This window comes from Carcharhinus amblyrhynchos, chromosome 33 (genome assembly GCF_965287045.1).
Source record: "Carcharhinus amblyrhynchos chromosome 33, sCarAmb.v2.hapA, whole genome shotgun sequence".
Taxonomy (NCBI): domain Eukaryota; kingdom Metazoa; phylum Chordata; class Chondrichthyes; order Carcharhiniformes; family Carcharhinidae; genus Carcharhinus; species Carcharhinus amblyrhynchos.
Genome location: NC_137356.1, coordinates 2,970,311 through 2,984,472, shown reverse-complemented (window position 1 = coordinate 2,984,472; position 14,162 = coordinate 2,970,311). Strand labels below are relative to the sequence as shown.

The 14,162-nt window shown below is 49.4% G+C and overlaps 1 protein-coding gene across 1 annotated transcript in view; it reads right to left on the bottom strand.

Annotated features, from left to right (window-relative positions):
* Positions 1-8,069, bottom strand: part of LOC145361110 (voltage-dependent P/Q-type calcium channel subunit alpha-1A-like) — a 649,898-nt gene extending 641,829 nt beyond the window's left edge. Inside the window, exon 1 of the mRNA XM_080216715.1 lies at positions 7,978-8,069. Within this exon, the coding sequence (XP_080072841.1) occupies positions 7,978-8,015 (38 nt within the window). The 5' untranslated portion in view covers positions 8,016-8,069. The remainder of the gene's footprint in view (positions 1-7,977) is intronic.
* Positions 8,070-14,162: the final 6,093 nt, after the last annotated feature.

Genomic DNA, 14,162 nt, shown 5'->3' with positions numbered 1-14,162 from the left:
TCATATGGAAATGTCAATTTCAATGACATTTCCATATGATAATCAGTTGCATGCTGATTGCATTAAAAAAAAGTGCCTGGGAGACTTGTGACCGGCTGGACGCTGGTCGTGAACCTCATGAAAGGCCACCCACTGTTGCTTTCTGACCCACTGCGCTGTTCGAGTAGTGCAGCAGGCCGGGAGAATCCCAGCCATAAATTCCAGTAAATGCCATGACATAATCCTAAATATCACGGTATTTATTCTAGTTGCCAATGTCACATCTCAGTTTGAAAGAACACACCGAAATCACAGATTTAGCTGCACAGGTGGGGTCACTTCATTAAATCAGGGCAGCCCTACAGGTAAGCGACATGGACATTAGCAACAGATGGCAGTCGAATGGGGAATATGGTGGCACAGTGGTTAGCATTGCTGCCTTACAGCGCCAGGAATCTGGGTTCAATTCCCAGCTGGGGTCACTGTCTGTGTGGGTGTTGCACATTCTCCCCGTGACTCTGTTTCCTCTCACAATCTGAAAGACAGGCTAGTTAGGTACATCAGCCATGCTAAATTCTCCTTCGGTGTATCCGAACAGGTGCTGGAGTATGGCAACTAGCAGATTTTCGCAGTAATTTCACTGCAGTGTTAGTATAAGCCTACTTGTGACACTAATAAATTTAAAAAAACTAATTTGTCAGATCAACACCAGACGTTATGCTGAGCAAGGCAAAGGATGAAGGAACAACTTGATAGTCGACTACCAAAAGAGGCATTGGGTCCTGTCCAGAATATCCTTTGCCTTTTTCTGGCAGTTACTACTTAAATATAGAGTGTTACCATGGATTATGGATAGATGCCTGAAAATTAGAAATTGCCGCTGGTAAGCCCACAACACCACTCAACACAAGACAGTTTGGCTCAGATTTTGCTAAGTACACAATCCTGACACAAGAGGGTGCAACTGTCCTTCATATCAATCAGTACAAACTGTTCATCCCAACTTCCTTTCTCTCCCCAAAATAACCATTCATATAGGTTGTCAATAGGTGCATCTTATCATTATCTTAATTACAATTTAAAAAGTCACATTTTTGACAGGCAACTTAAATCCAACGCTGTTATAGCTTTCAAGACTTTTTCTATTGCCAAGATGTTAAATGATGACTGTAATGTGCTTAATTTATTTTTCCTCCCAGATTTCTTAATCAGAGGGATTGAGATATTGTTTACTCCAATACACATTAATTAAAGTGTGAAAGATCAAATTACAGAGATAACAGGGTGGCATGGTGGCACTGTAGTTAGCACTGCTGCCTCATAGTGGCAGAGACCCGGGTTTGATTCCCAGCTTGGGTCACTGTCTGTGTGGAATCTGCACATTCTCCCCCAGTCTGCATGGGTTTCCTCCAGGTGCTCCACTTTCCTCCTCCCACAGTCTGGAAGATGTGCTGGTTCAGTGAACTGGCCATCCTAAACAGGCACGGAGTGTGTGGCCTAGGGGATTTTCACAGTAACTTCATTGCGGTAAGCTTACTTGTGACACTAAAAAATAAAATTTAAACTTTAAATATGTGAGTTGGAACCCATCACTGAGAAATTTAGCATACTTTCCATGTCCTGCTCGACAAACATCCAGATTGTCTTTAATAATCTTAATTAAAAAAAACAGAATCAATTGGCAGCAGAAAGAACATCTCATGTCGTGTAGCAGTTCAGGAGAAATGTAATTCCCTAACAGGGATTTACTGGCTTAAATCCCATTCAACAAACATATCAGCCAGAAATTCAGGTAGACTCAGTTATATCTCCACACCCACACAAAACTGAATTCTAACTTCAGAACTCTTACAAGCCATGACATTTATGACTTTTTTACTCAGCTGTCAAGTCAAGATTCTATTCAGGGTTCACCTCACACCCTTGCTTCCACTCTGAAAACATCACTGAAAAGAGAACAAATTGATATTGGTGTATGGAGAGGATGCAGGGGAACTTGCTGCAAATGGAGTTATGTGGCAATGCCTCATCCAACTAGCCACAACACAGTCAGAAATCAATCACGTAAACTCTGCTGCAGAGAAGCAATGAAAGCAGAAGAAATGTGGCCTCTTTAAGGGGCAATCCTTTGCAAGCCACGTGATTGGACTGGATGCTATGGGGATGCTACGCAGGAAGCCAGGCACGGGAGGAGAAGGAGGACCTTTAGTTGGAGCCAAGGAGGGGAAGAGAGTCGACCTGTGTAAGAAATTTCTGTCAGAACCTTAACTTGTAAAACTCCTTATGGAGCCTCACTGAGTTGCTTCCAGTTATTACACCAGCGACAAAGAAAAACTACATCAGACACCAGGAGATCGTAGTGTACGATTAGAGGGGGAGGAAAGTGATTGTCGCAGCTAAGAAGAAACAGACAGAGACGTCCTTAAATGTCTTTAATCAGGAAGATAAAAACCAAAAGATGAGAGCTGGGGGCAGTATATCAAAAGGTTGCATTACTTCTTCATAGCAAAAGAGATCACTGCAGAGGAAAAACAAAAGGTGATACTACTCACAGTCTGTGGCCACAAACTTAAAGCCTAGTGAGGACCCTAATGTTACGTGATGCGCCAGACATGGTCTTTCAATCAAACAGTAACACTGGCCAAAGACCATTTTAACCCTGACCTTCAATTATCATGTTGGGGTATAATTTTAGTTAAGCTGTTAGGGTACCAGGGCAGATGCCCCCTGGATTTGTGACCAAGCTATGATGTTTAGCAGACCACTGCGAATTCGGCCCAGCTTTGAGAGAGGTGTTATAAGACTGTTTGGTCTGCAGGATTAACAGCATCACGATACAGAAAAAAATGCAGGATGAAATTAAAATCTCTTGGGGCAAAAAAGCTGTAAAGATGCCTTTAGCAAAGTATAAGTGAATTACAAGGTGTGCCCAATGAGATAAATTGTTTATGGCAGTAAACGGCTGCTGCAAATAACAGCCCAAGGGGTAAAATGGCAGAGCCCAAGAGGATGCTACAACAGCAAGGATGGAAACATGTTTTCCATGCAGGGGAGAGCACTTCCAGGAAATATGCTGGTGTGAAAATTATACTGCAAAAAGAAGGGTTATTTGTAGGCTTGGTGCAGAGTGAAGCAGAAGAGAACACACAAAAAAAAATGATGGTTAAGGCAATATGTGAAACCAACTAGCTGAGGAACCAATCCATCAAGGGATCTGAAACTCATATTTTAAACCAGGTCCCACAAGGTGCCACCTATCGAGATGGTCAACAGCATATCTTTAAGATGGAAATCGATACTGGAGCTGTGGCCATAGTCATAAATGAATAAGCATTCAGATCCCTCCAGAAAGGCTTGCAACCTTTGAGGTTGAATCATTCAAAAGCCATTTAACTACGTATATAGGAGAGATGCTGAAAACAGTATGATCAGTTTCCTACTGAAGCCCGACAACACAGTTATACCAGCAGCTGTAGCTGGATGAACACTCCCAAAAGCTAGTCACCATTAATGCCCACAAAGGGGTTATATCAGTGCACTTGCCTACTTTTTGGGGTCATTAGCTTGTGCCATCTTCCAGCAAACTGTAGAAAGTTTGTGCATGGAATATCTAAAGTGGTGTACTTAGGTGATGTCCTAATCACTGGTGCATCCCTTGAGGAACAAAGGACAAACATAGCAGAGGTCCGAGAAGATTTAAAGAAATGGGCGTCAGCTTAAAACGAGAAAAATGCACCTTCCAGGTGAATGAGGTTACATACTTCAACTTCAAGGTAGATGCCAAGGGTTTGCATCCCCTAGAGGACAAGGTGAAAGCCATCAAAGAAGTACCACAGCTGAGTATGTGATGGAGTTAAAATCATTCCTAAGGATGGTAAGTTATTATAAGAGATTCTTTTAGAATGTGTCCACACTGTGGCCTCACACCAGCTTCTTCGGGCCCGGATGGAATGCATCCCAAGGTACTGAAAGAAATGGCAGAAGTAATAGCAGATGCGTTAGTAGTAATTTATCAGAATTTGCTGGACTCTGGGGAAGTGCTGGCTGATTGGAAAACAGCTAATGTTGCGCCGCTGTTTAAAAAGGGAAGTAGACAAAAGGCAGGTAACTACAGGCCAGTCAGCTTAACATCTGTAGTTGGGAAAATGCTGGAATCCATCATTAAAGAAGAAATAGCAGGACACCTGGAAAAGAATGGTTCGACCAAGCAGACACAGCATGGATTCATGAAGGGAAAGTCATGTTTGACAAATTTACTGGATTTTTATGAAGATGTAACGAGTGCGGTTGACAGAGGGGAAACAGTGGATGTGGTGTTGTCAGATTTCCAAAAGGCATTCGATAAGGTGCCTCAGAAAAGGTTGCTGCATAAGATTAAGGTACACAGAGTTGGGGGTAAAGTGTTAGCGTGGATTGAGGATTGGCTATCTAACAGGAAGCAGAAAGTTGGAATAAATGGGTGTTTTTCCGGTTGGCAGTTGGTGACTAGTGGCATGCCGCAAGGATCGGTGCTGGGGCCTCAACTGTTTACCATAGACATAGACGATCTGAAGAAGGGGACCGAGTGTAGGGTAACAAAGTTTGCTGATGACACAAAGATGAGTGGGAGAGCAAATTGCGTGGAGGACGCGGAAAGTCTGCAGAGAGATTTGGATAGACTGAGTGAGTGGGCAAGGATCTGGCAGATAGAGTATAACGTTGGCAATTGTGAATGTATCCACTTTGGAAGGAATAATAGCAAAATGGGCTATTATTTAAATGGTGAAAAATTACAACATGCTACTGTGCAGAGGGACCTGGGGGTCCTTGTGCATGAATCGCAAAAACTGAGTCTGCAGGTGCAGCAGGTGATAAGAAGGCAAATGGAATGTTGGCCTTGATCGCGAGGAGGATGGAATATTAAAGCAGGGAGGTCTTGCTGTAGTTGTACAAGGTACTGGTGAGGCCGCAGCTCGAGTACTGTGTGCAATTTTGGTCCCCTTATTTGCAAAAGGATATATTGGCCTTGGAGGGCGTGCAGAGAAGGTTCACCAGGTTGATACCAGAGATGAGGGCGTTAGCTTATGAGGAAAGATTGAGTAGATTGGGCCTGTACTCGTTGGAGTTTAGAAGGCTGAGGGGTGATCTTATAGGGACATATTAGATAATGAAGGGGCTAGATAGGGTAGAGGCAGAGAGATTCTTTCCACTTAGAAACAAAACAAGAACTAGAGGAAACAGCCTCAAAATAAGGGGGAATCAGTTTAGAACAAAGAACAAAGAACAACACAGCACAGGAAACAGGCCCTTCGGCCCAACGAGCCCGCGCCGCCATTTTAACATTGTGAGTTCCCTCTTCCACCCATGACCTTTGTCTATGCTTATGGCACTCCACATTGGAAACCAGATTGAGGGGAGACTAATTTAGGGACAATTTGTTACATCAATCAGCCTAAGAGCACATCTTTGGGGTGTGGGAGGAAACCGGAGCACCCGGAGAAAACCCACACAAGCACGGGGAGAGTGCGCAAACTCCCACAGATACTGGCCCAAATCCATGTACCTGCACAGCAAACAGTGATAGTCACTGAGCTGTCGTGTTGCCCATCAGCTGGTCCAGTTTAAGCATACACTAAACTCTGTATAGAACAGAGTTGAGGAGGAACTTCTTCTCTCAGAGGGTAGTGAATCTCTGGAATTCTCTGCCCATTGAAGCAGTGGAGGCTACCTCGATGAATATGTTTAAGTCACAGGTAGATAGATTTCTGATCAATAAGGGAATTAAGAGTTATGGGAAGCGCGCAGGTAAGTGGAACTGAACCACTTTCAGATCAGCCATGATCTTATTGAATGGCGGGACAGGCTCGAGCATTTAGACATTTTCATGGGTAAGGTGGGTGAAGAGGGATATGGACCAAATGCAGGCAATTTGCTTAGGGATTTAAAAAAAGGGCAGCATGGGCAAGTTGGGCTGAAGGGTCTGTTTCCATGCTGTAAACCTCTTTGACTCTATGATTATATGAGAAAACAAAGTGTGAAGACTGTGTGTATTAACATACCCTCTAAGAGACCCGCACCTCAAAAAAGATACCCACCAATTCCAATTGCTTACCGCTTTCCCAACAACTGTTCAGACTGGGTGCCAATTAGGCCAAGAAGATGCATTTGTACACAAAGCAAGCAGCTTGTCAGCCAGTCACATTGAAGTATTTTCGCACAACAAACTGGGAAGCTGAAAACACTTAAAATTCATAATTTTTAATTAAATTTCTAGATTGCAAAAAAACGATTGGATTAAGTTTAAAGTTTATTTCTGGTGTCACATGTCAGCTTACATTAACACTGCAATGAAGTTACTGTGAAAATCTCCTAGTCGCCACACTCTGGTGCCTGTTCGGCTATACTGAGGGAGAATTTAGCACAGCCACTGCACCTAACCAGCACAGTCTTTTGGACTGTGGGAGGAAACTGGAGCATCTGGAGGAAACCCATGCATGCACGGGGAGAACGTGCAGACTCCGCACAGACAGTGACCCAAGCTGGAAATCAAACCTGGGTCCCTGACGCTGTGAGGCAGCAGTGCTAACCCACTGTGTCACTATGCTGCCCCTAGACAGCAGCTAAAGTAAATATAAAAAATCTTTCAAAAAAAGGAAAGGAAACATTTAAAGTATGTTGTCAAAATGCAAACATTTAACAGTCCACAAATTTAAGAATAGCTTTTCAAGGTTGATCATAATCTCCTACAGCAGCAAATTGTTGTCAGGAACACAAAACTGCTGAAATCCAGAATTCACTCACACTTGCGTTCCTCCATCAATCTTCGGTCTTTTAAAAAAATCTCAGACTAGTGTTACCCAATTGCTGTATCCTAATTCACTATTTTCTCAATCAACTTTCTCAATCTTTGACTTGTGACAAGCACAGGTATTTGACCCTATCATTATTGCCCATATTGAAAACATTTGGTTGACATGGGTGTTGCAACGTGACCAAACTACAGGATGACATGCAACGAGATCTCATTGAGACGTATAAGATGATGAATGGGATGGATAGGATAGAGGTGGAGAGGCTCTTCCCGCTCAGAAAGGACAGTAGGACTAGGGGGCACAGCCTCAAGATAAAGGGGGGGGCGGTTTAGAATGGAGTTGAGGAAGAAATTCTTCACTCAAAGGGTGGTGAATCTCTGGAATTCTCTGCCCGTTGACGTGGTGGAGGCTACCTCGCTAAACATTTTTAAGACGCGGGTTGATGGGTTTTTGATAAGAGAGGGGATTAAAGGTTATGGGAAGAGGGCGGGAATGTGGAACTGAGCCACGACAGATCAGCCATGATCTTATTGAATGGCGGGGCAGGCTCGGAGGGCTAGATGGCCTACTCCTGCTTCTATTTCTTATGTTCTTATGTTCTTACATTTTGAAAGGGAATTAAGTAAGATAATGGAGCATACCTGGGCCTAGCAGAAGAAATGTCACCCATGTTCCTATTCATGATCATAACCCAAAGACCTCTCTGGAAAGTGCACATGGGTGTGAACAATGGGTAGAACAGAGTTGAGGAGGAACTTCTTCACTCAAAGGGTGGTGAATCTCTGGAATTCTCTGCCCGTTGAAGTGGTGGAGGCTGCCTCGCTAAATATTTTTAAGAAGCGGGTTGATGGGTTCTTGATAAGAGAGGGGATTAAGGGTTATGGGGAGAGGGCGGGAAAGTGGAACTGAGCCACAACAGATCAGCCATGATCTTATTGAATGGCGGGGCAGGCTCGAAGGGCTAGATGGCCTACTCCTGCTCCTATTTCTTATGTTCTTATGTTCTTAAAGACAGGATAAGTCACTGCTGCTGTGCCCTCAGTATTTAAATACCCTCAAAAATATTCATTGTCCAGGCTACAGAAAATAGTGGTCACAGTACTGGAGAGCAATCAGTACTTGTGGCAGAAAATTGGGGGCAAAATAACAATTAAGGCCAAGATTTTCTGCAAATATGTAAATATATAAAGTAGAAGTCATTACTTACTCCCATTCCTTTCTCTTAGCCTGAGGAGTACTGTGCATTTTATGAGCTTCATGTGCTTTGATAACATCCCTGTGATCTACTAGGCCTCCCCGCCGTCTGTAGGGAGCGGCCAGCCCGCTTTCCGTCATCTGGTAATACTGAGCTTCATATAAAGCACTCGGACTACAATGGATGGCGGAATCTGCTCTCACGTCTCCCTTCACATCACCGACCGCTTCATAATAACTTGGAGGGGACGATAGGCTGAAGTCCAGGACAGATGTTTGAGGATACTTGCGAGGGTCCGTCCATGAATTTGTGTTTGCATTCATCAATTTGTCTGCCCAGAGCCAGGTATACGAACAACTGCAATACAAGGCACCAAGAATAAGTAGGATACTTAACAACACAAATCAAAAAATCTCCGAAACTAAAGTACATGCTCTGTCAGACACCCAGACAATATAACGCACAGCTGAGCAATTCATCCATCATTCACACCATGCATTCAAATAAAATAAACTTAATTGTGTAATAAGTTATTCATTAGCCTGTCAGTCAGAGAATTTGGCTTCAGCCCAGTTTGATTAACTGCAAGTCTACATTGTCACCTGTAGGGATTCAACATGGAATAGGTTTAACACTACCCTCAACCCAACTTCTGTTGAAATAAACCAAACAGAAAACTGGCACCAAATTGGCACCTAACGTGACTTTCGGTGCATCAGGTATGCTAAATTCTCCCTCAGTGCACCCAATCAGCCAAAAGAGTGTGACAACTAGGAGATTTTCACAATAATTCCATTGAAGTGTTAATGTAAGCCTACTTGTGACACTAATAAATAAATTTTAAACTCAATGCTTCTCAGCCTTTTGGCTAAGAATAAATGTAGGATCAAGCTTGTTGTCTTGTCAGCTTGGATCTAATGTCTCTCTTGCGAAGTCCACGAATTGGATTCAATTTGAATCTGAATTGGATTTTGGGACAAGCAAGGTGGCACTTCGTTGGGGCAGATAGAAAAAGTTATGCTCTGCATCTTACCTGGGAATGTTCAGTGTTGGTCTTGGGGCACAAATGTGCACTTACAACCCTCCTATTAATATGCAGCCGTACAATTTTGTCATTGTGTAGGTGCTGCTTTGAGCCTTGCAAGTCACAGATAAAGTCTAAATCTATATACATCCATCGTTTTTGCAAGCGTCTTAAATTGCTGATATCAATGGCACTTTGATTTCTGATTTATCATTTAACCCCGACGAAGCTACACCACTTAACAATAGCCCATTTTAAATGTCAAAGATGGCCAAAAATATATATAGGACAGAGTTGCCTCTGCTTCAAGGGCTGGGATTTGTTTGGAGACTGCAGGTTGGACACCCCGGGTTTTACACATTCACATTGTCGCTACTGCAGGACATCTTTTAGAGAAGCGCTTTAAGAATCAGTGACTGGAAACAAGTTTCATTGACAAACACCATCACCGAATTAATTGAGAATTTTGGCGACTGACCAAGTTCAAAAAATAATGTCGAAAAGCACAAGCGGGACAGTTGTGTGAAAGATTTAAAAGATCTAAGCTGGCCATTGCGGGGTGGGGAGCAGGGAATGGGGCAGAAAGTGACGGTTGGCGGGACGGCCAGCGCGCGGGCTGACCGTTAGTGCGGGGCGGCAGAGCGAGCCCTGAGAGGCTGTTAGTGGGGGAAGGGAGGAGGACAGATTGGGGGGAACAGATGGGGGAGGGGGAACAGATGGGGGAGGGGGACAGATGGAGGGGGGTGGGGGGGACAGATGGAGGGGGGTGGGGGGGGACAGATGGAGGGGGGTGGGGGGGACAGATGGAGGGGGGTGGGGGGGACAGATGGAGGGGGGTGGGGGGGACAGATGGAGGGGGGAGGGTGGGGGGACAGATGGAGGGGGGTGGGGGGACAGATGGAGGGGGGTGGGGGGACAGATGGAGGGGGGAGGGTGGGGGGAGGATGGGGGACGGATGGGGGAGGGCGGGGGCAGATGGGGGGTAAGGGTGGGGGCACAGATGGGGGAGGGGAGGGAGGGGGACAGATGGGGGGAGGGTGGGGGGACAGATGGGGGAGAGGGGGACAGATGGGGGAGGGGAGAGGGGAACAAATGGGAGGAGGGGGACATATGGGGGAGGGGGAGGACAGGAGGGGGAGGGACAGATGGGGGCAGGGGGAGGGACAGATGGGGGGAGGGGAGGGGGAGGGACAGATGGGGGGAGGGGAGGGGGAGGGACAGATGGGGGGAGGGGAGGGGGAGGGACAGATGGGGGGAGGGGAGGGGGAGGGACAGATGGGGGGAGGGGAGGGGGAGGGACAGATGGGGGGAGTGGGAGGGACAGATGGAGGGGGGTGGGGGGACAGATGGAGGGGGGTGGGGGGACAGATGGAGGGGGGTGGGGGGCAGATGGGGGGAGGGGGACAGATGGGGGAGGGAGGGGGGAACAGATGGGAGGGAGGGGGGACAGATGGGGGAGGGAGGGAGGGGGGACAGATGGGGGAGGGAGGGGGGAACAGATGGGGGGAGGGAGGGGGAACAGATGGGAGGGGGGACAGGTGGGGGGAAGGGAGGGGGGACAGATGGAGGGGAGAGGGAGGGGGACAGATGGAGGGGAGAGGGAGGGGGACAGATGGAGGGGAGAGGGAGGGAGGACAGATGGAGGGAGGGGGGACAGATGGGGGGAGGGAGGGAGGGGGAACAGATGGGAGGGAGGGGGGACAGATGGGGGAGGGAGGGAGGGGGAACAGATGGGAGGGAGGGGGGACAGATGGGGGAGGGAGGGGGGACAGATGGGGGGAGGGAGGGGGGACAGATGGGGGGAGGGGGAGGGAGGGGGGACAGATGGGGGGAGGGAGGGAGGGGGAACAGATGGGAGGGGGGACAGGTGGGGGGAGGGAGGGAGGGGGAACAGATGGGAGGGAGGGGGGACAGATGGGGGGAGGGAGGGGGGACAGATGGGGGGAGGGAGGGGGGACAGATGGGGGGAGGGGGAGGGAGGGGGGACAGATGGGGGGAGGGAGGGAGGGGGAACAGATGGGAGGGGGGACAGGTGGGGGGAGGGAGGGAGGGGGAACAGATGGGAGGGGGGACAGATGGGAGGAGGGAGCGGGGACAGATGGGGGGAGGGAGGGGGGACAGATGGGGGGAGGGAGGGGGGACAGATGGGGGAGGGAGGGAGGGGGACAGATAGGGGAGGAAGGGAGGGGGGACAGATGGGGGAGGGAGGGAGGGGGGACAGATGGGGGAGGGAGGGAGGGGGGACAGATGGAGGGAGGGAGGGAGGGGGGACAGATGGGGGAGGGAGGGAGGGGGGACAGATGGGAGGGAGGGGGGGACAGGTGGGGGGAAGGGAGGGGGGACAGATGGGAGGAGGGAGGGAGGGGGAACAGTTGGGGGGTGGGGGGGGACAGAGGGAGGGGGGACAGATGGAGGGGGTGGGAGGGAGGACAGATGGAGGGAGGGGGGACAGATGGGTGGAGGGAGGGGGAACAGATGGGAGGGAGGGGGGACAGATGGAGGGGGTGGGAGGGAGGACAGATGGAGGGAGGGGGGACAGATGGGGGAGGGAGGGGGAACAGATGGGAGGGAGGGGGGACAGATGGGGGGAGGGAGGGGGACAGATGGGGGAGGGAGGGAGGGGGGACAGATGGGGAGAAGGGGAGCAGATGGGGGAGGGGGGCAGATGGGGGGACAGATGGGGAGGGAGGGGGAACAGATGGGGGAAGGGAGGGGGACAGATGGGGGAGGGAGGGGGGACGGGGGGAAGGATGGGACAGATGGGGGGAAGGGGAGCAGATGGGGGAGAGGGGCAGATGGGGGGACAGATGGGGAGGGAGGGGGAACAGATGGGGGAAGGGAGGGGTAACATATGGGGGAAGGGAGGGGGAACAGATGGGGAGACGGAGGGGGAACAGATGGGGGGAGAGGGGGGAACGGATGGGGGGAGAGGGGGGAACGGATGGGGGGAGAGGGGGGGACAGATGGTGGGGAGGGAGGGGGGACAGATGGTGGGGAGGAAGGGGGGACAGATGGGAGGAGGGAGGGGGACAGATGGTGGGGAGGAAAGGGGGACAGATGGGGAGGAAGGGGGGACAGATGGTGGGGGGACAGAGTAGGAGGGACAGATGGGGAGGATAGTTGGGGAAGGGGGGACAGATGGGGGAAAGAGAGGGAGGGGATGACAAATGGGGGAGAGAGGGGGGACAGATGGGGTGGGAGGGAGGGGGCAGATGGTTGGGAGGAAGGGGGGACAAATGGTGGGGAGATGGGGTGGGGAGGGAGGTGGATAGATGGTGAGGGGAGGGAGGGGGTACAGATGGTGGGGGTTGGGGGAGGACAGATGATGGGGGCGAGGGGAGGACAGACGGTGGGGGGAGGGAGGGAAGGGGGACAGATGGTGGGGCGGACAGGGGACAGATGGTGGGGGTGGGGGGGGAAACAGGTGGGGGGAGGGGGGACAGATGGTGGGGAGGAGGGGATGGATGGGGGAGGGAGAGGGGAACAGATGGTGGGGGGAGGGAGGACAGATGGTGATGGGACGGGGGATAGATGTGGCGGGGAGGGGAGGATAGATGGTTGAGGGGAGTGGGACGGATGGTGGGGGACAGTTGGTGGGGGGAGGGGGCAGATGGTGGTGGGAGGGGGTGGATGGTGGGGAGAGAAGGGGTCAGATAGTGGGGGGGCAGATGGTAGGGGGAGAAGGGCGGAAAATGGGGGGGGGGTGTGCCAGACAGTGGGTAGGGGGCAGATGGTGTGTTGGCAGATGGTGGGGGTAGCGGGGCAGATGGTGGGGGAGTGAGGGTAGATGGTGGGGGGGGGGAAGGGGCAGATGGTGGTGGGGGCAAATGGTGGGGTGGAGGGGGAGAGTGGGCAGATGGTGGGGGGAGGAGAAGAGTGGGCAGATGTTGGGGGGCAGTTTGGGGAAGGGGAGCTATTGGTGGGCGAGGGGGCAGTTGGTGGGGGGCAGTTGGTGGAGGAGGGGAAAGTTGGTGGAGATGGGGGTGACAGTTGGTGGGGGGAGGGACAGTTGGTGGGGGAGAGGGGACAGTTGGTGGGGAAGGTGGACAGTTGGCGAGAAGGGTGGCATTTGGCGGGCGAGGGGGAAAGATGAATGGGAGCAGTTGGTGGGAGATGGGGTAGCATTTGGTGGGGAGCAGTTGATGGAGGAGGGGGCAGTTGGAGGAGGGGAGGCAGTTGGTGTGGAAGTTGTTGGCGGCTTGAGGGGGCGTTTGATGGGGGAAGAGAGGGACAGTTGGTAGGGAAGGGGGAGCAGTTGGTGGAGAGTCAGTGGGGGAAGGGAGCTTACTTGGTGAGTGAGAGGGCAGTTGGTGGGGGAGGGGGGTTTTGCTAACAGTAGTTGTTGGATAGAGGGCTAACAGCAATCCTGGGATAAAAAATCAGTATGGTTGCAAGAGCTAAAGGTATGAAAAGAAAAATTAACCTTGTTAATTAAAGAAAGCCATAGAAAGAAAGTTTCTTTTAAATTAATAGGCGTTCTTACTATCTATGTTGTCAACAAACAAGTGATCTATTGTCAAAATAAACACAAAATACTGCAGGAATCTGTAATGAAACAGAAAATGCAAATAAAACAATATGTCTGGCAGCATCTGTGGAGAGAAAAACAGAGTTACTTTTGAGTCTAATATGACTCTTCTTCGGAATTCATATTGAACTTGAAATGTTAACTCAATCACATGATGTCTGCAGAACTAGCACAGCTCATAAATTTATATTTTAGAGTCCCACCTAAGTGGATAAAACACTCCACAGTATGTGAAGTGTGGCATATGGACCACAAATTCCCAGAAACAACAGCCAAATTCAATTTTATTTTATAACATCAAAAACCATGAGAAACACTTCTCAAAACTGTGTTCAGTGACTTATAAAACAAATGGATATTTGAAAGCAATAGGAGGACTGTCAGGAGATATCTCAGTTACAGTCTAGGTGCAATCGCACAAGGGGAATTAGAGGAGCAACCAAAACCAGAGCTCCATAAATAACAAAGGAGTTAAAAAGCAGAGAAAAAAATGCTGGAGGGGCAAATGATGGATGTCAACTTGATAATGTCAAGAGTACAGGGAAATGAAAAAGAATAAACAATGGACAAAAAGAGACAATACAAGATGGTTGTCATGAAAGTGATTTTGTTGGTCTCTTAACCGTGAAAGAGTTGGCATAGAAG